The sequence below is a fragment of the Ranitomeya variabilis genome, chromosome 5, assembly GCF_051348905.1.
Source record: "Ranitomeya variabilis isolate aRanVar5 chromosome 5, aRanVar5.hap1, whole genome shotgun sequence".
Lineage (NCBI taxonomy): Eukaryota > Metazoa > Chordata > Amphibia > Anura > Dendrobatidae > Ranitomeya > Ranitomeya variabilis.
Genome location: NC_135236.1, coordinates 427197760 through 427220308, shown reverse-complemented (window position 1 = coordinate 427220308; position 22549 = coordinate 427197760). Strand labels below are relative to the sequence as shown.

General features: G+C 42.5%; 1 protein-coding gene across 2 annotated transcripts in view; it reads right to left on the bottom strand.

Annotated features, from left to right (window-relative positions):
• Positions 1-289: 289 nt before the first annotated feature.
• TBC1D15 (TBC1 domain family member 15) overlaps positions 290-22549 on the bottom strand; it is a 141729-nt gene continuing 119469 nt past the window's right edge. For both annotated transcript variants that reach the window (XM_077265290.1, XM_077265291.1), the window contains 6 exons: positions 15428-15528; positions 10293-10392; positions 9381-9478; positions 8955-9071; positions 8412-8498; positions 290-3630 (listed from right to left, as the gene is read on the bottom strand). In XM_077265290.1, coding sequence (XP_077121405.1) covers positions 3415-3630; positions 8412-8498; positions 8955-9071; positions 9381-9478; positions 10293-10392; positions 15428-15528 — 719 coding nt within the window. In that variant the 3' untranslated portion in view covers positions 290-3414. The remainder of the gene's footprint in view (positions 3631-8411; positions 8499-8954; positions 9072-9380; positions 9479-10292; positions 10393-15427; positions 15529-22549) is intronic.

The following is a 22549-nucleotide window of genomic DNA, read 5'->3' as shown; positions in this document are numbered from 1 at the left end:
TAAAACCTGTGACAGATTGTCTTTAAAAGCGTTCATAGTCTTTAAACAACAAGAATGGAAAAAGCCTCAAGTAGATTAGAAAAGTTACTTTGCAAGAACATGTAATGCCCTAAAAGATCAGACATAATTGCTACACCAAAGCTGGTAATATGATTTACATGTATTTTATAAACTCAGTGAGACAATATTTTATAGGCCTCAGTTCCAATAATCAAGATGACTTCATACAATGCAGAGATAATGAACAGATAATGCTGCACATGGAAAACAAATACTCTTAAATCATTGCTGTAAACACTTTCAAGAAAAACTTTATTGCAAAGTACCAAACTGCTTGTAAAAGTTACAGTTGAAATAATTACACTGGAGATTTGATATTTACAATTTCCACTATACAATTAATACATGGATTTAGTTATGTACGACACATAACTAATAATCATGCAGCATGACATATGCATCGGAAGGCTGACTATGACAAAAGGCAAGATGTATTTGAATGACTGTATAAGATGAAATTTAGTTACGGCATTGGAAAACCTACAATAATTGTATACATGGTATGGATAAGCAGGAACTGAGAACGGGCGTCAACTTTCACAGAATGAGCTCCGCACACAATGCACCGCAGTCATCAGAAAAGTAGCATCAATCAAAAGGTTATGAGATCAAGTTTTAGAATTAGTCTGCTTAATTTTTTAAAGAAATTCATTTCTGCAACACAATTTTATAAATAATATATACACACAGAAGTAATAATATATGGGGTTATGTGAATAATTCAAGATATAACTCTACTGATAAAACCAAAGACAAGATTATAACGAGAATTAAATTGCTTCTCTTCCTAAAGTTTGAAATCCGACAGAGCATATTTACTTAAGCCTTATGTCATTAACTTTCTGTGCCCTGATGGTGAAATGGCTGTCGTTCCTGCCTGTCCTGCTGATTCAGTAGAGGGATCCTTGCTGTATGGTACGTGTTAATAGGTTTCCAATCACGGGGTCTAACTCTACCTTGAGAATAAGAGTAAAATTAAGTTTATGGCATATTTAGTGTAAATCCTAAAGGTTCACTTAATTTTCTTAGTGGACACTCTGGAAAAAAACATAAAACACACAGTTACCTCTTTTTAAGCGTTTTGGGGAACATCATAAGGAATCTTTTTAGGCTTTTATATGCAGTGGGGAAAATAAGTATTTGATACACTGATGATTTTACAAGTTTTCCCACCTACAAAGAATGGAGCGGTTTTATCATAGGTACACTTCAACTGTGAGAGACAGTTAAAAAAGAAAAAAACAGAAAATCACATTGTATAATTTTAAAATAATTAAATTGCATATTATTGTAAGAAATAAGTATTTGATCACCTACCAACCTGCAAGAATTCTGGCTCTCGTAGACCTGTTAGTTATTCTTTAAGAAGCCCTCCTACTCTGCACTCATTACCTGTATTAATTGCTCTGGTTTGAACTCGTTACCTGTATAAAAGATACCTGTCCACACTATCAATCACACTCCAACCTCATCACCCTGGCCAAGACCAAAGAGCTGTCTAAGGACACCAGGGATAAAATTGTAGACCTGCATAAGGCTGGAATGGGCTACAGGTCAATATGTAAGCAGCTTGGTGAGAAGGCAACAACTGTTGGCACAATTATTAGAAAATGGAAGAAACGCAAGATGATTGTCATGGGGCTGCATGCAAGATCTCACCTCGTGGGGTAAGGATGATTCTGAGAAAGGTCAGGAATCAGCCCAGAACTACAAGAGAGAACCTGGTCAATGACCTAAAGAAAGCTGGGACCACAGTCTCCAACATTACCGTTAGTAACACACTACGACGTCATGGATTAAAATCCTGTAGGCACACAAGGTCCCGCTGCTCATGCCAGCACATTTCCAGACTTGTTTAAAGCTTGCCAATGACCATCTAGATGATCCAGAGGAGGCATGGGAGAAGGTCATGTGGTCAGATGAAACCAAAATAGAAGGAGGAAGAAGGATGAGTACAACCCCAAGAACAGAGTCCCAACCGTGTAGCATGGTGGGGGAAACATCATACTTTGATGGTGCTTTTCTGCAAAGGGGACAGGATGACTGCAAGGTGTTGAAGGGAGGAATGGATGGGGTCATGTGATGCGATATTTTGTCCAACAACCTCCGGCTCTCAATAAAAGCTTTAAAAATGGGTTGCGGCTGGGTCTTTGTGCGTGACAAAGACCCAAATCACACAGCCAGGGCTACTAAGGAGTGGCTCCGCAAGAAGCATTTCAAAGATCTGGAGAATATCTGTATGGAGGAGTTGGCCAAAATACATACTGCACTGTGTGCAAACTTGGTCAATAACTACGGGAAACATTTGACCTTTGAAATTGCAAACAAAGGTTTCTGTACCAAATATTAAGTTCGGTTTTCCTAAAGTATCAAATACTCATTTCATGCAATAAATGCAAATTAATTATGTATATATCATACAATGTGATTTTCTGGATTTTTTTTTAAAGATTTTGTCTCTCAAACCTGAAGTGTACCGATGATAAAAATTACAGACCTCTCCATTATCTGTAGGTGGGAAAACGTTCAAAATTGTATCAAATACTTTTTTCCCCACTGTATCTCTGGGTCAGGCTCTAGACAGGACACTGTTCCGCCCACTAGCCCTCCAATACACAGCCACAGATTTCCAATTCCCTCACATCTTATGAACATTTGTTCACTTCCTTAGGAGCAATATTTAAGTAATGGTCTCAAAGACTGTATATGTTTTGTCCAGAGTATCCCTTTAAATCATACAAACAATTAAGTTATGTATAATTTTGTGAATAATGGACCATCTGATAACTATCTGCTGTTAGGTTATCAGTAAATGATAACTCTTTCTATGTACAGGATAATGCTGAATTTGCTATTTAGCTTTTCCCACTTTATTTATCAATGTGGCTGTGGTTATTGATGGTTGTTAATTATAATGAGAAAACAAAAAAGGCCCCTTTGTGACAGAAATATAAACTAGCTACCCAGAATCTTGCAGTTCTCCCTTCCGCCAATATGCAGAAGGAAGCATGAGTAATTGTGCAGCTTTAACAATCGTTAGTCCATACAGAATGGATCTTAGCATATTTAAAGCTACTCAACGCATTAGCTGATATGCTAGCAGGATGAAAAATAATAAACATGTCCCATATGCAAATTATTTCTACTTCCTTGCTTAAATATAGTGGAATGATTAGGACAAGCTATTTGGGTTCAGCGTTGACTACAAAAATAATTACAAATCATTAGGGTTAGATCTTCTCTTAAAAGCTTTAATGCAAAGACAAAATATCTGGAGTTTTCCAAAATCTCCAAGATTAAGAGCGGAATCACGTATTAAATCAAGTGTCTGTGAGCCCCTGGACAAGAGCAGCTTCACCAGGCAGAGGTTGGTGTGTGAACACTGTTTGGCAGACGTTTCCGGCTTGAGTTACTTCTAGTCCCGTTTGGAGGAAGTGCAGGCACTGAGCGATTCGGAGATGAGGAGTTTTGGTAATGTTTTCGGAGAACACAATCTTCAGCCGGGTCCATAGCTGGTGGCAACATATTTTCTTTAAGTCCTAGCACCTCACAAACTGCTGGAGGTAAATCCTAGATGAGAGACACCAAATTGTATATTAAGTATATACGTTCACGCTTTGCTTCACAAAATACTCAAATACTCTGAATAAGAGCAGGCGATTGTCAGTGTGCTGAAATCTCTTCGTGCTGCTTAGTTCTGACCCCAGAGCCACAGAACTGGGAATGTGTCAGCTTAGGAGCAGACCAGAGTCCATCTGCTTGGCTCAATGGAGTGTTCAGGGCGGGTCACCATGTGCTCCTTTCCATCCTGTAGGAGGACTAGTGTCAGAGGACATCTGACGAGTAATACTTCTTTTATGGGAAGTAGTATGTAGTCATTTTTTCCTATATAGCTGGGTCAGTAACACAAGTCATTTAAACTTTGCAGTGATTGGCCACACACCTTAATAAACACTTGTTTGACAGACTGCAATCTCTCCTGTCCCCTCCCGCAAGCAAGTGCATGCTGGGCTAAGGTTGCATGTACACTGGAAAATTCTTAGGAATCTGATAATCAGGCAGTGTAGACTAATCACAAAACTGACCAAACTAAACATTCGTTCGTAGGGTGAAATGATTTTTTATTCTTGACTGAACGGGACATGGGCTGCTCAGAACAAGGAAACTATGGCACAGAACGATCGTATTAGGCTAGTTTCACACTAGCGTTCGGCAGGGCTCCGGATGAAAGCCTTCTTCCTCCGTGAGGCCCCGCCTACTGTGGCACCTCTTCCTTCAGCTCCGCCTACATCTGCATGCGTCCTGAGTACCCTATCTTTAACATTGGGTACGCAGGTCATGTGGATGTATGCCGATGCCTCCGCATGCGTCGTTTTGACGCTGCGCTGACAGCATCAAGATGCAACATGTTGCGTTCGACGCAGTTCAGCACAGCGTCAAAGCGACGCATGCTGAGGCATCTGCATACATACGTATGGCCTGTGTACCCAATGTTAAAGATAGGGTACTCAGGATGCATGCAGACATAGTCGGAGCTGAAGGAAAAGGCGCAGCAGTGGGCGGGGCTTAACGGAGGAAGAAGGCTTTCATCCGTAGCCCTACCGAACGCAAGTCTGAAACCAGCCTTAACCTTCTATCCAAAGAGGCTATTAAATTACCTCCACTGGCTGTTGGCCATTTAACAGCACAATTGACCAGTGTAAATGAACTCTAAGTGCCTAATTTACTAAGACTAGCACTTTGCACAGTCTTAATGAAGGCAGAACTGTAATAAGATATACCTCCTTCATTAAGAGTTGCTATGTGCCTCTACCAGAAATCAGGGTGTTTTAGAACCAGAAAACAGGTGAACACACCTTGATAAATCGAGACCGAAATGCCAGTTCTCAGTAGAAACAGGGGAAAAAGCGACTGCCAGACTTCTCTAAGTTTATCTCCCTGAGAAAAAAGGGATCCATCAGTCCGAACCTTATCTCTCCCTAAATCCACCATGTGGAAGTTGTAATGCCCCGCTAACATTAAGTGATCCTTGAGTTTACATTTAGTTTATGGCCAGCATATTATTACATGAGTCGTTATTTGCAGTAGTGTGTTAGGGAACGACACGGTCAGGTGACTTGGTTGGAAATGGAGAAAGGCTACAGAGGAGTCTACATAATAGATAAGGTCCCTCAAACTCAGGGCAGCAGTGCTGACGATAAGGTGGCTTTAGAGAGCAGTCCGCTGAACACTGGTTCTCAACTGAGAGAGGGGAGTAGGCTTCTGTCAGACACCTCTGGAGATGGCTTAGCTCCATTGGGAACAAAGAAGGATAGTCATCTTGGACTTCAATATGGCTGATTCTATCTCCCACACATTTGCCATCAAGTGAAAGCTAGGAAACCCCCTACACATTGGATTAGTTGGTTCAGAAATGACTTTAGGGTACATGTAAGGGAGGGCAGGGCCTACTGGCTCATTTGTGCATTGCTTCCGAATGTTATTCTTGATTTATTTTGAAAGACGAGCTGTGCTTTAACATTGAAAATTTGCTGGAAAGGTCTGCTAGAAAACTGTACTCTATGAGATGCCATAGATTTTTGAGCATACATCTGCCACATTTGTGCCATGTTGTATAGTGGATGCACGAAAACTGAAAGGATCATATCATCAAACGCACCTTCATTTTTGTAACTAAATCAACAGAACCAAAAAAAAAAAAAAAAAAAAAAAACACCTTTCAATAAAAAATAAATTATAGTAAAACATTCCTGTCTGCTTTAAATAAAAACACTTTTCTTTTCTTAGAGCAGAATATTACTTCCTTTTAAAGTATAGTTTAACAACGGTAGAAGTCCGAAACTATATGTGCAGTAAAGAACAGTCTTGTGGGATACAAATATAATAAATCCTTCGCCTTTTCCGTATTACATAACTACCTAGGAAGTCTTCTCTGCAACATATCCCCCATAAGCAGGTGTGACAGCGCCTTGTAGAAACACATACTTGACACAGGCGACTACTTAAAGCAAATAGAGGAGAAAATCCAGCTTCCAAAAATATCAAAATTTATTGAAGATAAAATCCAGAGTCCAAAAACATGGTTCACAGGAGAAGAAATAGCAGCAAGCTACATGTTTCGAACAATAAGTTCTTTTTCAAAGCTGCTCACCATGCACCAGAGTGAGGTTTAAATAGCAGCTGTGAAAATCACAGTGAATCACTCCACCACCTGATGCAGCAGTGATTATATACAATAAAAACGCAAAAATATCACAAAAAAACAAAGAAATATATAATATACATATGTAAAACATATAGTACAACTAGACAATGTGGATCTCTCAGTAATGAAACATAATTTCCTTGCGAGCATTTAAGCCCATGGGATAGCAAGTGTTAAGGTAAAACATCCAATAAGCTTCACGCGTCATTAGACGTCTCTTCAAGTCTCCTCCTCTGGCTGTCATCCCAAGCTTCTCAATGCCGACAACCCGAAGGAATGCAGTATTTCTTTGATGACTGGTAATAAAATGCTTAGAGGCATGAGACACAGAACGATTATTATTAGTAACCACAACAATATCAGTGATATGTTCAGAGATACGCGTCTTTAACATGCGAGTGGTACAACCTATGTAACTTAATTTGCATTTAATGCATGTTATCATATAAACCACATTCTTGCTATTGCAGTTAATAAATTGCTGGATTTTATGTTCTTGTTTATCACTGCTATCAGTAAAAGAATGCGTGACAACGGAATGGGCACATGTGCGACATTTAGAAGCACCACAGTGATAAAAGCCTATATGGTGTAACCATGTATGGGAGACTTTACTGGATTTAAATAGGCTGGGTGAGAGAATGTCAGACAAAGTAGTAGCCTTTTTTGCAATCACCTGACAGCCTGAAGATTGCAAAAATTGCAAGATTGCAATTTATTAACTGCAATAGCAAGAATGTGGTTTATATGATAACATGCATTAAATGCAAATTAAGTTACATAGGTTGTACCACTCGCATGTTAAAGACGCGTATCTCTGAACATATCACTGATATTGTTGTGGTTACTAATAATAATCGTTCTGTGTCTCATGCCTCTAAGCATTTTATTACCAGTCATCAAAGAAATACTGCATTCCTTCGGGTTGTCGGCATTGAGAAGCTTGGGATGACAGCCAGAGGAGGAGACTTGAAGAGACGTCTAATGACGCGTGAAGCTTATTGGATGTTTTACCTTAACACTTGCTATCCCATGGGCTTAAATGCTCGCAAGGAAATTATGTTTCATTACTGAGAGATCCACATTGTCTAGTTGTACTATATGTTTTACATATGTATATTATATATTTCTTTGTTTTTTTGTGATATTTTTGCGTTTTTATTGTATATAATCACTGTTGCATCAGGTGGTGGAGTGATTCACTGTGATTTTCACAGCTGCTATTTAAACCTCACTCTGGTGCATGGTGAGCAGCTTTGAAAAAGAACTTATTGTTCGAAACATGTAGCTTGCTGCTATTTCTTCTCCTGTGAACCATGTTTTTGGACTCTGGATTTTATCTTCAATAAATTTTGATATTTTTGGAAGCTGGATTTTCTCCTCTATTTGTTCTATTGCTTCACGTGAAGACTGCACGTCATCCGGGCTTCCCCACAACAAATGCCTAGTAGGTGAGCTGGTTTTGTCACATTTTTTTTTTTGACTACTTAAAGCGGTTGTTGAGCCTTAAGGTACAAGTCCGCAGTCACACTTTGTGACTGCAGACTTGAGAATCCTCACAACGGGCACTGTGAGGATTCTCCGATGCAGATGCCGTAACCACAAGTATATGATTTGCATACATGCGATCACATGCCGCCTAGATGGGCGCAGCCTCATTCAATGCAAGTGTATTGAGCGAGGCTGGACAAGTCTAGTAGGAATGTGGCTGGAAGTATGCAAATCGAAAACTTGCAGTCACATGACCACCAACCAGAGTGCGCGCAATGTCCGAATTGACAAGTCTGCAGTCACATCGAGTGACAGCAGACTTGTAACCCAAGGCCGGACAACCTCTTTAATACCAGGGATTGCTAAACCTGCTAGCTAGTATCTTTATCCATGAGCACCAGCAGACACAAGTGTACAACTCTTGCCATCTGTATGATTGGTGCACAAGTCTGTCATTTTTGTAATTAATTAAAGACACGTCGTTTTCTAAGGATCCATCAGTTCAGATACACCGTCACATAACCATAATATTAACCTTTCCAGAGCAACTAACAGAATTGCCCTGTGGCTCCAGAGAGTTAAAATTTCCTTCTTTCTGCAGAATGAGATAGTAACACTGTTAAAACTGTAAAGGTCACAGACTACATTGTAATACCTTGCATTTCATCATCTGCAAGGAGATTGCTTCCGCTTTACAGAGAACATCATTTACGTCGAGCTTCATGGAAAGTTCATTGATGTGCTAAAAAACAAAATGAGAGTTAATGGTGGCTTTCAGATGAATCCCTTCTATGTGCCTAGTGTAACAAGTATGTAACATAGCAGAACTAGGGTCAGATGAATCCCCGACAACCTTATTTATGGTGCAATGGAGTCAAACAGAGGGGTTATCGGCTATTGAAAAACAGCAATATAGATATCTAGAATAGAAAAAAAAAAAGATAAGAGATCTGTAAAATAGAATTGTGCAATGGGCAGACGAGGCAGAATGACTTGTGAGATGTCTCCGTACAGTATCAAGCTGCAAAGTGAGATGGATGGCTGAGTACTGATAGTCATACATTAGGAGGCAGCGAATGGAGGCAGCACAGTGTAAAGACATTACTAAGAGGACGTTAGAGCAGTTTAACCCAGGTATGATTCATGCACTGTAATTCCATTTAATACTGTACACCGTGTTATTACAACATTGACATACCTTCAGAATCTCATTGAAGCCAAAGTCCCCATCCATTATTTTCTTTTTCTCAGACTCTAGTATAGCGCAGCAAATGAGCAGATGGAAATTCTGACACGGCAAGTCTGTCCACATTACCTATAAAATTGTTGAAAACAGTTTACAACCTTTCACTGGATGATGAGAATCCGGGAGTCATTTACATTCAAAATCTATGAATACAAATGAGCAGCTCAGACAGAGAGCAAGTCATTGGTCCTCTTCACCTTTTCATCTGTTGCGTTTTGCACAAAATGAAGCAGCTTACGATTAGTTCCACATCGCTTAACCATTTTGGAAGCCTGAGTTCGCCATATACAGACTCAATGCAGGGTCGTATTTTAGATAAAACTTGTTTGTTTTCTGATGCATGCTGCATATATTGGGTGAAAATCCACTGGCGCTTACCTCCCACACTCGGAGTATATCATGGAAACTGAATTCCCTTTTAAATCGTATCAGAAGCCACCGGAAACAGAAATACAGATAACCAGAGTCCTGAGATTCTAGATTTAAAAAAAACCCAAAACGATATCGGTATAAATTACAAAGTAGGTTGTTGGCATATTAGAGATAAAATGATAGCCAACCTAAGATTAGGGTGAAATGGACATATCCCTAAAGGTTAGCTGCGACCTAGGATGGTGCAGCGTATATCTGCCTGCTGAAACCAGAGGCCATATATTCGGCACGTAAGCATTGTAATCCTATTCATAAAAGGGAAAGCATTTTCAGACACCCTTATCCACACCGTTCCAGCGATTTTATGGGTCATCAGAATAGAATATTGGATAGATGTACTCAAAGGGGAACAATTACCAAGACTACCTTCCGAAGTGCATAGGAGTAAAATGAGCCAAATGGGGCACATCTGGGCTGTTTCAAAGATGAAAAATTACATCTACATAATATAAATTATATCTAAAATCTGTTGAAACTATGTGGCTCCACCCCGTTTAATTATGGCCGGCCAATTTTTGTGACTTCTCACAACCTGATCCACTTTTGAACAGCAGTGAAATGTGCGAAAAGTCACAAAAATGGGGGCAAAAAAAATGGTGGGAACAAAACTGCCTTCCTTTTTCATGAGAAAAAAATTGTTAATACAGTATCCTAAAATTATAGAGAAAAATGGTAGGTAACAGATCTTTTCATTATGTTGTCTCGGCAAACCACTGCTCAGCACTTTGGACTACACCGTAAATTCCAGTTCTACATATATGTTTCCAACCTTTGTGTTCATAAGGTTATAGAACCAGTTTAGAACAATTGTTCTATGGTTCCTAATAAACAAACACAGTGACACTGATATATACATACCTAAATAACTACAAAAGCCACTGTCCAGAAGCCGCAGCAAAGTACTCAACTGGACCAACTGCGTTTTCATTCCCTGCATTTGTTCTTCAAAGTTTTGATGCTGAGCAAAGAAAAAAAATTGAATACAATGTTGGTTAGTAACAAAACCCAACCCAACAGCCAGATCAGTAATCTTTGGCACCAGGACAGGAGCCCGACAACATCCCAACATTCAGGGTCTTCATTTGATTAGAGAACATGGGGCAACGTTGTGGTTGTCGAATTATGCACATATGACGTTGTGCCGGGACGGTTAATCAAATTATGGACTAATGCCAGGAGATGGTTTTCAGTGCTACTGTCCAGCAGCCAGAGATTGCGACCTAACCACTGGACAGGGTCCTGCAAATCGATTTGCACAAAATCTAAACCAAGCTACTATATAAACTTGATTAAATCCCCATATGGGGGAACCAGTTGACAAGTGAACACTTACTAAACCTGCACCATACTGTGAACCAATAGCACAATAGGAGCTATCAGGAGAGCAGGGGGAGTTTTTTGAGGGCTTTAGGGTATGTGCACACGTCAGGATTTCTTGCAGAAATTTCCTGAAGAAAACCGGAAATTTTCTGCAAGAAATCCGCATTTTTTTTTTGCGTTTTTTTCCCATTTTTTTCGCGTTTTTTTTTTAGCATTTTGCAAGCGAAATCAGCTAGCAGAATGCTAAAGTTTTCCAAGCGATCTGTAGCATCGCTTGGAAAACTGACTGACAGGTTGGTCACACTTGTCAAACATATTGTTTGACAAGTGTGACCAACTTTTTATTATAGATGCTGTCTATGCAGCATCAATAGTAAAAGATTGAATGTTTAAAAGTAATTAAAAAAATGGTTATACTCACCTGCAGACAGCCGATCTCCTCAGCGGCGTCCGTTCCAATAGATGATGTGTGTGTGCTGGACCTTCCATGATGTCGCGGTCACGTGAGCGGTCACATGACCGGTCTCGCGACCAATCACAAGACCGCGACGTCATCGCAGGTCCTTCACCACACACCAGCTATAGGAACGGAAGCGGCAGCATGCACCGGAGAGGCGGGAAGACTCCGGGGCCATCGAAGGTGAGTATATCACTATTTTTTATTTTAATTCTTTTTTTTTTTACCAATTATATGGTGCCCAGTCCGTGGAGGAGAGTCTCCTCTCCTCCACCCTGGGTACCAACCGCACATAATCTGCTTACTTCCCGCATGGTGCGCACAGCCCCGTGCGGGAAGTAAGCAGATCAATGCATTCCTAGGTGTGCGGAACCCCGCAATTCCACAAATTTAATGAACATGTTGCTTATTTTTCCGCGATGCGATTTTTTCGCGGATAAAAATGCAACATTTGCACAAAAAATGAGGAATACCCTGAAAATAATGGGAGGCATATGTTAGCGTTTTTTTTGCGTTTTTATCACGTTTTTATAGCGAAAAAAACGCAAAAAATACTGAACGTGTGCACATGGCCTTAAACAGGTTTTCCCAGTGATGCTGTAATGTCTACAGAGCTGCAGCCTATCACTGGGCTCAGCAACTGGCTTGGTCTGGGCCTGGGGAGGATGAATAGAGTTTGCTATTTTTGTAAAATCCCATAGAACTGAAACAAAGTTATAAGAAGGTGAAAAATGGACTGGCTTTCGAGGGTTACACTCTAATAACTAAATATAAATGGACTGCTGTATAAAGAAAAATGTATACATACTGTATATATATATGTACAGCACCAAGGAATTAATGGTGCTATATAAATAATAATAATAATAATAATAATAATAATAATAATAATATATATTAGGGTGCCAAGGAAAAATGAACTTTGCAAATAGGCAAGTCTTACGCCTCAGATTTGTTCCTTTTGGCATAAGGATTCACCATGTAAAATTTGTTGACATTAAATTTAGCTTTACCACTTGCTCAAGGCATGTGAATTATTCCATGTTTATCATTTTCCTCAATATTGTACACACAATAACCACTCAGTTTGTCATCATATCTTTAACTGGATATACTATTTATAATTCAAAAAACATAGAATGGCAGTAAGCAGTACTTAGTAGCAGTGTAGCAGTCAGTTCAGTTTTTCGCTGATCGGTAAATGGCATAACATACCATACATAACGCGGGATATGCATGATAAATACTAAACAAACATTTAAAACTGCAATATGATGTGCCATTGAGCAACCAGTAAATGATAACTAATCGACTAATAAAAAAAAAAAAAAATTATAAAATAACTATAACCAAAAAGGAACAAAATTAGGAGGTAATACCTTTAAAAACTTGCTACTTAATTTTTACCATGCATTTCCTTGGCATCCTAAATATATATATTTTTTATATATATAATATAACGCTGGGAGCGTGACTCTGTCACACCACTTTACAGACTGCGCAAGCTCCTGCGCAGTCTGGACCCCACATAGTGACGAAGCCCAGATGAGATCGCGGTATGCGTAAGCACTGAATGCATACCGCGATCTCCGATGGAGAAGCAGGGACGTGCCAGGAGGGCGAGTATGCTATATTCACATGTCCCCCATTCCACCGCTGCGCGCCACCATCTTCTGCGTTCTCTTCCTGTGATATTCAGGTTAGAGGGCGCCATGAAACGATTAGTGCGCGCCGGCGCCGCCCTCTGACTGAACAGTCACAGCCAGAGCACCCGGAAGAAACAGCGGTGCACTGCGGTGGAACGGGGGACAGGTGAATATAGCATGTGCCGGGGGCCTGAGCCAACGGCGATACCGGCACCAGACCCCCATAGCGCGCCGATGTCCCCCCGCCTGCTCAGGCCCCCGGCACTCAGCGGTGATAGGGGAGTATGTTTTTTATTTTATTTTTACATCGCAGCAGCATACGGGGCATATAATACTATGGAGCATCTTATGGGGCCATCAACTTTTATGGAGCAGCATACGGGGCATATTATACTATGGAGCATCTTATGGGGGCCATCAACTTTTATGGAGCAGCATACGGGGCATATAATATGGAGCATCTTATGGGGGCCACCACCCTTTATGGAGCAGCATACGGGGTATATGGATGGGAGCAGCATATTACAGAATGGGGGCGCAGGATGGAAGCACATGACAGAACTGGGGTGCAGGATGGGAGGAGCACATGACAGAACTGGGGCGCAAGGTGGGAGGAGTACATGACAGAACGGGGCGCAGGATGGGAGCAGCACATTACAGAATGGATGCGCAGGATGGGTGGAGCACATGAAAGAATTGGTGCGCAGGATGGAAGCAGCACATGACAGAACGGGGGCGCAGGATGGGAGCACATGACAGCATGGGGGTGCAGGATGGGAGCACCACATGACAGAATGGGGGCGCAGGATGGGAGCAGCACATGACAGCATGGGGGTGCAGGATGGCAGCAGCACATAACAGGATGGGGGCGCAGGATGGATGCAGCACATAACAGAATGGGGGCGCAGGATGGATGCAGCACATGAAAGAATGGGGCGCAGGATGAGAGCAGCACATGACAGAATGGGGGCGCAGGATGGGAGCACATGACAGCATGGGGGTGCAGGATGGGAGCACCACATGACAGAATGGGGGCGCAGGATGGGAGCAGCACATGACAGCATGGGGGTGCAGGATGGCAGCAGCACATAACAGGATGGGGGCGCAGGATGGATGCAGCACATAACAGAATGGGGGCGCAGGATGGATGCAGCACATGAAAGAATGGGGCGCAGGATGAGAGCAGCACATGACAGAATGGGGGCGCAGGATGGGAGCAGCACATGACAGCATGGGGGTGCAGGATGGCAGCAGCATATGACAGGATGGGGGCGCAGGATGGAAGCAGCACATTACAGAATGGGGGCGCAGGATGGATGCAGCACATGAAAGAATGGGGCGCAGGATGGGAGCAGCACATGACAGAATGGGGGCGCAGGATGGGAGCAGCACATGACAGCATGGGGGTGCAGGATGGCAGCAGCATATGACAGGATGGGGGCGCAGGATGGAAGCAGCACATTACAGAATGGGGGCGCAGGATGGATGCAGCACATGAAAGAATGGGGCGCAGGATGGGAGCAGCACATGACAGCATGGGGGTGCAGGATGGGAGCAGCACATGACAGCATGGGGGTGCAGGATGGCAGCAGCACATGACAGGATGGGGGCGCAGGATGGGAGCACATGACAGGATGAGGGCTCAGGAAGAGAGTAGCACATGACAGAATTATGGTGCAGGATGGGAGCAGCACATGACAGCATGGGGGCGCAGGATGGCAGCAGCACATGACAGGATGGGGGCGCAGGATGGGAGCACATGACAGTATGGGGCGCAGGATGAGAGTAGCACATGACAGAATTATGGTGCAGGATGGGAGCAGCACATGACAGCATGGGGGCACAGGATGAGGAGCACCACATGATAGGATGGGGGCGCAGGATGGGAGCACATAACAGGATGAGGGCTCAGGAAGAGAGAAGCACATGACAAGATGGAGGTGCAAAAAACAAAATGGGGGCTGCACATGACAGGATGGGGGTGCAAGAGGTTGCAGCACATGACAAGATTAGGGAGCAGGATGGAAGCACCACATACCAGGATGGAGACCATATACCAACATAAATGCTCGCCACCCGGGCGTAGAACGGGTTCAATAGCTAGTATATATATACATACATACATAAATATAAATATATATATATATATATATATATATATATATATATATATATATATATATATATATATATATATATATATATATATATATATATATATATATATATATATATCTCTCTCTATCTTCACACACACACACATACACACACATTGGCATGTAAAAGTTTGGGCACCCCTGGTCAAAATTACTGTTATTGTGAACAATTATGCAAGTGGAAGATTAAGTGATCTCTAAAAGGGTCAAAGTTAAATATGACACATTTCCTTTTTATTTTAGGCAAAAAAAATAATTAAAAAAAAAAAAATAATAATAATAATTTCACCTTTTACATTTTAAAAATTACAAAAAGGAAAATGGACCAATTCAAAGTATATATGCTTTAAAAAAAAATTAACAGCAAATAGTTTGCACATAAAATTGCAAATGTATCATTAGCTGTACTTTTACCATTTGATCCATGTACGATACAAAGCACCAAAAGGCATCAACTTCATTCTCCATAACGTACAAAACTGGTGAGAGTAAATCGCTCATCCCCTGAACATATCCTAAGATGGGTACAGAACATAAAAGGATGTTAACAACAAGATATGGTAAATATAAAGAGAGTTGTATGATTATTAGGCGAACTCCACCCATTGGTCAAGCATATACAGTTGGGTCCAGAAGTATTTGGACGGTAACATAATTTGCCTCTTTACACCAGTATAGTAAATTTGGAACAGACACAGAGATGTGAATAAAGTGTAGACATTAAGCTTTAATTGAAGGTGTTTTCGAAAAATTTGCATTATTCGATTAGGAGTTACAGATATATTTGAAGCCGGGATTGCATGGGCAGCACCAGATACTCAGTTTCTTACTTGGAGAGCCTTTGCCAGAGCGTCACTGCAGACATCTTCAGTTTCTGTTTGTGCGCCTTTCTGCCTTAGGTTTGCCCACAGTAAAGATGCCTACACACTAGAGCATTATCAGCCAAGACGGATATATGGGCAGATCTGGTCAATTTTATTATATGTGTGGGGGTTATGGACTCTCCCTTGACAAAGTAATTTCAATACCCAATCCACAGGTAGCAGCTTCTTCCCCTCATCCCAATCAGAGCTCATGTATGAGCATGTGCATCTGAGCCAAGGATACATGGGAGAGGAAAATCCAACAGTTATCTAATATGTATGGACACCTTCCATTAAAGCCATGCTCGATCAGGTTGAGATCAGCGAACGTGACCCGGCCAATAAAAAATAATATTCGATAACTTTACCTTAAAGGGAACCTGTCACGTAAAAAAATGCTATTAACCTGCAGATATGGGGTTAATCTGCAGATTAATATTGTTCTGAAGCTGTTCAGTGTGCACATTGAGAGCCCAGCTGCAAGCGAGAAATAAACTTAGTTCCTCCCGGCTGCCTTGGGCTTTCAGTCAGAGTGGCAGCTTAGGCACTGACTGACAGCCAGCTCAGCAATAGAGCCCAGCTATATTCTGACGATCCATTGGCAGCCATATTTTCCTGTTCAATAAAGCAACTTTCACCATGATCGTCACCCGATGACCCTATGCTTTGGATCACAAGTTCTTCCTTCACTTTTACATATACTAAAAATACTGGGATAGAAGTGTATGTTAATCTTGGTTTTATCTGCCCATAGAACTTGTTCCAAAACTTTGTTTTTGTTTTCCAGCAATGTTCAATCTAGCCATTCTGTTCTTGAGGGTTACTATTGGTTTGCACCTTAAAGGGAACCTGTCACCCCGTTTTTTCCGTATGAGATAAAAATACTGTTAAATAGGGCCTGAGCTGTGCATTACAATAGTTTATTTTGTGGACCCCGATTCCCCACCTATGCTGCCGAAATACGTTACCAAAGTAGCCGTTTTCGCCTGTCAATCAGGCTGGTCTGGTCAGATGGGTGTGGTGTCTTCCCCCAGATCTTGCTTATTTTTCCGTTGGTGGCGTAGTGGTTTGCGCATGCCCAAGTCCAGAATCCACTGCACAGGGGAGGGAAAAGAGCGCATCTGCGCTATTCCCCTGGTGATCGGTGGGGGCGGCCATCTTCCTGTGGCCGCACGTGCGCAGATGGAGCGCTCTGCTGCACGGGGCTTCAGGAAAATGGCCGCGGGATGCCGCGCGTGCGCAGATGGAGATCGCGGCGGCCATTTTCCTGAAGCAGAGTTCGCATCTCGGCTTCAGGAAAATGGCCGCCGCGATCTCCATCTGCGCACGCGCGGCATCCCGCGGCCTTTGTCCTGAAGCCCCGGGCAGCAGAGCGCTCCATCTGCACACGCGCGGCCACAGGAAGATGGCCGCCCCCACCGATCACCAGGGGAATAGCGCAGATCGCGCTCTTTTCCCTCCCCTGTGCAGTGGATTCTGGACTTGGGTATGCGCAAACCACTACGCCACCAACGGAAAAATAAGCAAGATCTGTGGGAAGACACCACGCCCATCTGACCAGACCAGCCTGATTGACAGGCGAAAACGGCTACTTAGGTAACGTATTTCGGCAGCATAGGTGGGGAATCGGGGTCCATAAAATACACTATTGTAATGCACAGCTCAGGCCCTATTTAACAGTATTTTTATCTCATACGGAAAAAACGGGGTGACAGGTTCCCTTTAAAGAGAATCTGTCGCAGGTTTTTGCTACCTCATCTGAGATGATGTATTACTTATATTGCTGGGTGCAGCAGTTCTGACACAATCAGAGCTTTTAGATTTAGAAGGCAGCAGAGCTGAAAAAGCTAACCACGCCCCTACCAGGCTCTCCATGTACAAAGTCCATAAACAGTGAGCTGCTTATCAAAGGAGGGAGTGTGGTCGGACTAGTGGAGTTTAGCAATGTTAAGGTACCGTCACACTCAGCAACGCTGCAGCAATATAGACAACGAGCCGATCGCTGCAGCGTCGCTGTTTAGGTCACTGGGGAGCTGTCACACAGATAGCTCTCTCCAGCGACCAACGATCAGAGGAACGACTTCGGCATCGTTGAAACTGTCTTCAACGATGCCGAAGTCCCCCTGCAGCACCCGGGTAACCAGGGTAAACATCGGGTTACTAAGTGCAGGGCCGCGCTTAGTAACCCGATATTTACCCTGGTTACCATTGTAAAAGTAAAAAAAAGTAAAAAAAAAAAACAAAACACTACATACTCACCTTCTGATGTCTGTCACGTCCCCCGGCGTCCACAGGGTTAAAACTGCTTTCGGCAGGAGCGCTTGCTAATGCTGCGCTGCTGCCGAGAGCTTCCTGCACTGACTGTGTCAAAGCAGAGCACAGCGGTGACGTCACCGCTGTGCTCTGCTTTACGGCCGGCGCTGACACAGTCAGTGCAGGAAGCTCCGAGCAGCAGCGCGTAACCCTGTGGACGCCGGGGGACGTGACAGACATCAGAAGGTGAGTATGTAGTGTTTTTTTTTTTACTTTTACAATGGTAACCAGGGTAAATATCGGGTTACTAAGCGCGGCCCTGCGCTTAGTAACCCGATGTTTACCCTGGTTACAAGTGAACACATCGTTGGATTGGCGTCACACACGCCGATCCAACGATGGACAGCGGGTGATCAGCGACGAAATAAAGTTCTGGACTTCTAGCTCCGACCAGCGATATCACAGCGGGATCCAGATCGCTGCTGCGTGTCAAACACAACGAGATCGCTATCCAGGACGCTGCAACGTCACGGATCGTCGTCGTTCTCGCTGCAAAGACGCTTAGTGTGAAGGTACCTTTAATCTCTTAGTGATAAATCCTTAGTAAACAGAATGCACTTTGACGAGTGACATATCCCTGAATTCTGTATTTCAGCCTCTATTTCCTACGGTCTTCAGATTACATAGCAGAAACACCTCCAGTCATATTAGCTGCCATGAAGTAATGAGGTAGAAAGTCATGTCAGACAAAAAATTGGCATATCATTATTTCGAGCCTGCAAAAATGGAGGTGCTATGTAAAAAATGGTTGTAATTCTTAAACAGTTATTGCAATGTTTTTGTAAAACCCTTGAGTGAAAGCTGAAATTGTACATTTCAATAATTTTGATGGCTTTTTACAGATCCATTGTACTGATATGCAGAGGCTAAATTATGACAATTCTGTCACTGCCCCAAAACATCTGGCACCAACTGCATGTATTAAATCTGCAAGTGGAGGGATATATGTGCATGTAAGTCACATGTCGGGAAGTGGTTGAAGCTTTAGGTCATGCATTCCAATATTTTCCAGAATGACGCCCATCAAGAGGGTTTTCTGGGACTATAATATTGCTGCTCTATTCATACAATCAAAAAAATGTAAATGGAATCTGTCAGCAGGTTTTTGCCATGTAATCTAAATGCTGCACTACTGCTGCAGAGACCCGGAATCCGGTGTTGTATCAATTACTGCGTTGCTTGCACACGTTCCAAAATATCTGTAAGAAAAAATATTTTTCACTAATTGAACTTGTTTCACATTTGTAACGTTTTATTTTGAGACCCAGCTATTACAAGAGTCAAAAGGATTCTTCCCGTTCTGTCCATTATCTATTATTCCTTCTTGTTGGTCAATCATCATTACTGCTTCTTAGATGGGCGCTATATATGGCAATATTTGGCTGTTGTAACAGAGCTTGTTATGTACAAACCCAAAAATATTAATGAAAAAATCAAACCGAATAATAGCATTACATGCATTATTATTTGATTTAAAAGATTGTGACTTTTAAATGAAAGTAAATTGTATTTGTTTGGGCTGGCACCCACGTTTTCTGCCACAACCGAGGCAAAAACAAGAGAGAACATAGGTGTATAACACATTACCGTCACAGCCCAGCGCTTTGTTATAAAGAGGAGGATTTGAATGTCATCCTGATAATATCTCAGCAATCAGTTTCTCATTACAGCACAAGTGATCTGGATAAATCATCTCAGCATGGTATTTAACACTCCCAATGCTGAAAGGCCTGAGACACTCACCAGGACACTCTAAATTAATCAGCCAATAAGCCCCCTCCAGCACCGAAAGGATTAACAGATGGAAATTGGATCAAAGGAAACATGAATAACATTTACGCTACTCCATCTTCTAAAGCTTTATACCAGGCACTAATTAAGTGTAACAACCAAGTAGAGAACACACCTCAGGCACTAGCCCTTTATGTCAGTGCCTCAGGAGTAAACTGGTCCTAATAACAGTAGGGCTATCAATGAGGTTACCAAGTCGCTGGGTTGTGTCTCATGTTGTAGCTTAGCTTTATTAACGCTCAGGAGGATGAGTTATTACACCAGACACCATTGTGGAATGATAAACCTAAGATCATAAACAAGTGTACTTGGCTCATTGCACAACTCCCATAAAACTCGATTTAAGCACATACGAGTCCATCTTATGCCCCTTTACAGCAGTCACTCGAGGACAGTTGCCGTTCACAAATATCAGGACTGACATGTTTGGGATCTAACATATATCTAATCACTATACCCGGTTTACACTAGGCTTAATATTTAGTAGGTCCCATTTGTCGTGTCAAAACAGTTTGAACCACACAACTCATGGATTGTACAAGACCACTGGAGGTGTCCTGTGGAATCCTGATAATTGTGAAGTGGGACTTGTTTTACAACGTGTCCCACACATGCTGGATTGAGGTTGTGTGAACCTAAAGGCCAAGTCAACATCATTCCAGAACACTTTTTTCAGTGTGGCGGGATACAACTATCCTTCAGACAGAGACTACTGCCATTAGGGAATATTGCTAAATAAGGGTTGCATTTGGTTTCCAACCATGTTTAATTAGGTGGCATATTTCAAAGCAGTGCTCTAATTAGATCGCCTTATGCCAATGAGTTCAGTCTATATGCCAGGAACTTTCACAATTCATATAGGGATCAAAGCCATAGGCCCCATTTTAACTGGCAGAGGCCTAAATAGAGTTCTTGTTACCATATGGAAGCGTATTAGACTGGGCCACGACTTAAAGCATACTGCACTGTATATTGGTGACACAGTGACATATGCCAAGGAAGACTGCCGACTAGGTGTAACTTGATTGGCAGGACATGATCCAAGTGGCCAGGTCAGTAATATCCGGCTGCTGGATGGAAGCCCAAAGAACCGCCTCCTATATTCCAGGATCTGTGGCTCTTCATCTGCAATGGTGACATTTTGCCAGCCTGGCTAATCAAAAGAAGAGCCCTGGCAAAAGCAGGAGGCAATTCTCAGGCTCTTGTTAAGTAGTCAGAAATGACTGATCTGAATGCTGGACTTGCTCCTGCCAGTCGATTTGCACCAACTCTAAAACTGAGGTATGCATCCGTCATAAAAAAAAGTGTATAGCGCCCAACATTCACATTAATGAATACCAAAAAGAAAATATGTGCATATAGCAAAAATTCAAAAACGCTTAAGCATCCCATACTTATTAAAGTCAGCTGAACCTGCTGATATTGACCAGGTCAAACAACTGTCCAATGTGTATTGGGGCTTCAGACAACTGACCATTGGGGGAGTTAAGGTTCTGGCATATCAGATTTTGGATTGCTGATCCCTTTGTTTTCTTGAGATAAGCCCCCTGCCAGAGATGTCTGCTGGAAGCTCTATTAGGCTGCTTTCACACATCAGTTTTTTTACATCAGTCACAATCCGGCGAATATTGAAAAAAACGGATCCAGAGAATGTTGCCGCCGGATCCGTTTTTTTTTCTCATAGACTTGTATTAGCGACGGATTGCGACAGATGGCCTCACGTTTCATCCGTCGTTCGCCGGATCCGTGAAAAATTGTTTATCCGGCGGCCAGAGAAAACGGACATAGTAACGTTTTTTGTGTCTATCGCCATCCGTCGTTTGCTAGAATGGAAGCCTATGGCGCCGGATCCGTCAAATGACGGAATCTGGTGACGGATTCCATTTTTTTTTTAACTGAGCATGCTCCGATTTTTTTAGGATCCAATTAGCTGGATCAGCTAGTCGGATCCAGTGGAAAAACGGATCCGTCCCATCAGTTTTTCACAATCTGCGACGGATCCGTTTTTTTCAACATTCGATGGATTTGGACTGATGGCAAAAAACTGATATGTGAAAGCAGCCTTAGGCTACTTTCACACTTGCGTCAGTACGGGTCCGACGCTAAGCGTCAGGCCTACGTACCAACGGACGTCGTGAAATTTATGCACGACGTGGGCAGCAGATGCAGTTTTTCAATGTATCCGCTGCCCATTCTGAAGTCCGGAGAGGAGGGGGCGGAGTTTCAGCTGCGCATGCGCGGTAGAAAATGGCGGACGCGATGGACAAAAAAGTTACATTGAACTTTTTTGTGACGACGGTCCGCCAAAACACGACGGATCCGTGGCACGACGGACGCGACGTGTGGCCATCCGTCGCTAATACAAGTCTATGGGCAAAAAACGCATCCTGCAAGCACATTTGCAGGATGAGTTTTTTGCCCAAAACGACGGATTGCGACGGATTGCTAAAAACGCAAGTGTGAAAGTAGCCTTATAGAGAAGACAGGAGCGCATGGCAGAATGATCGCTCCTGTGTATAGGTGAGGAGGTCAAGATGGTTGAATGATCAGCAGAAGCATTGTTCAGTCA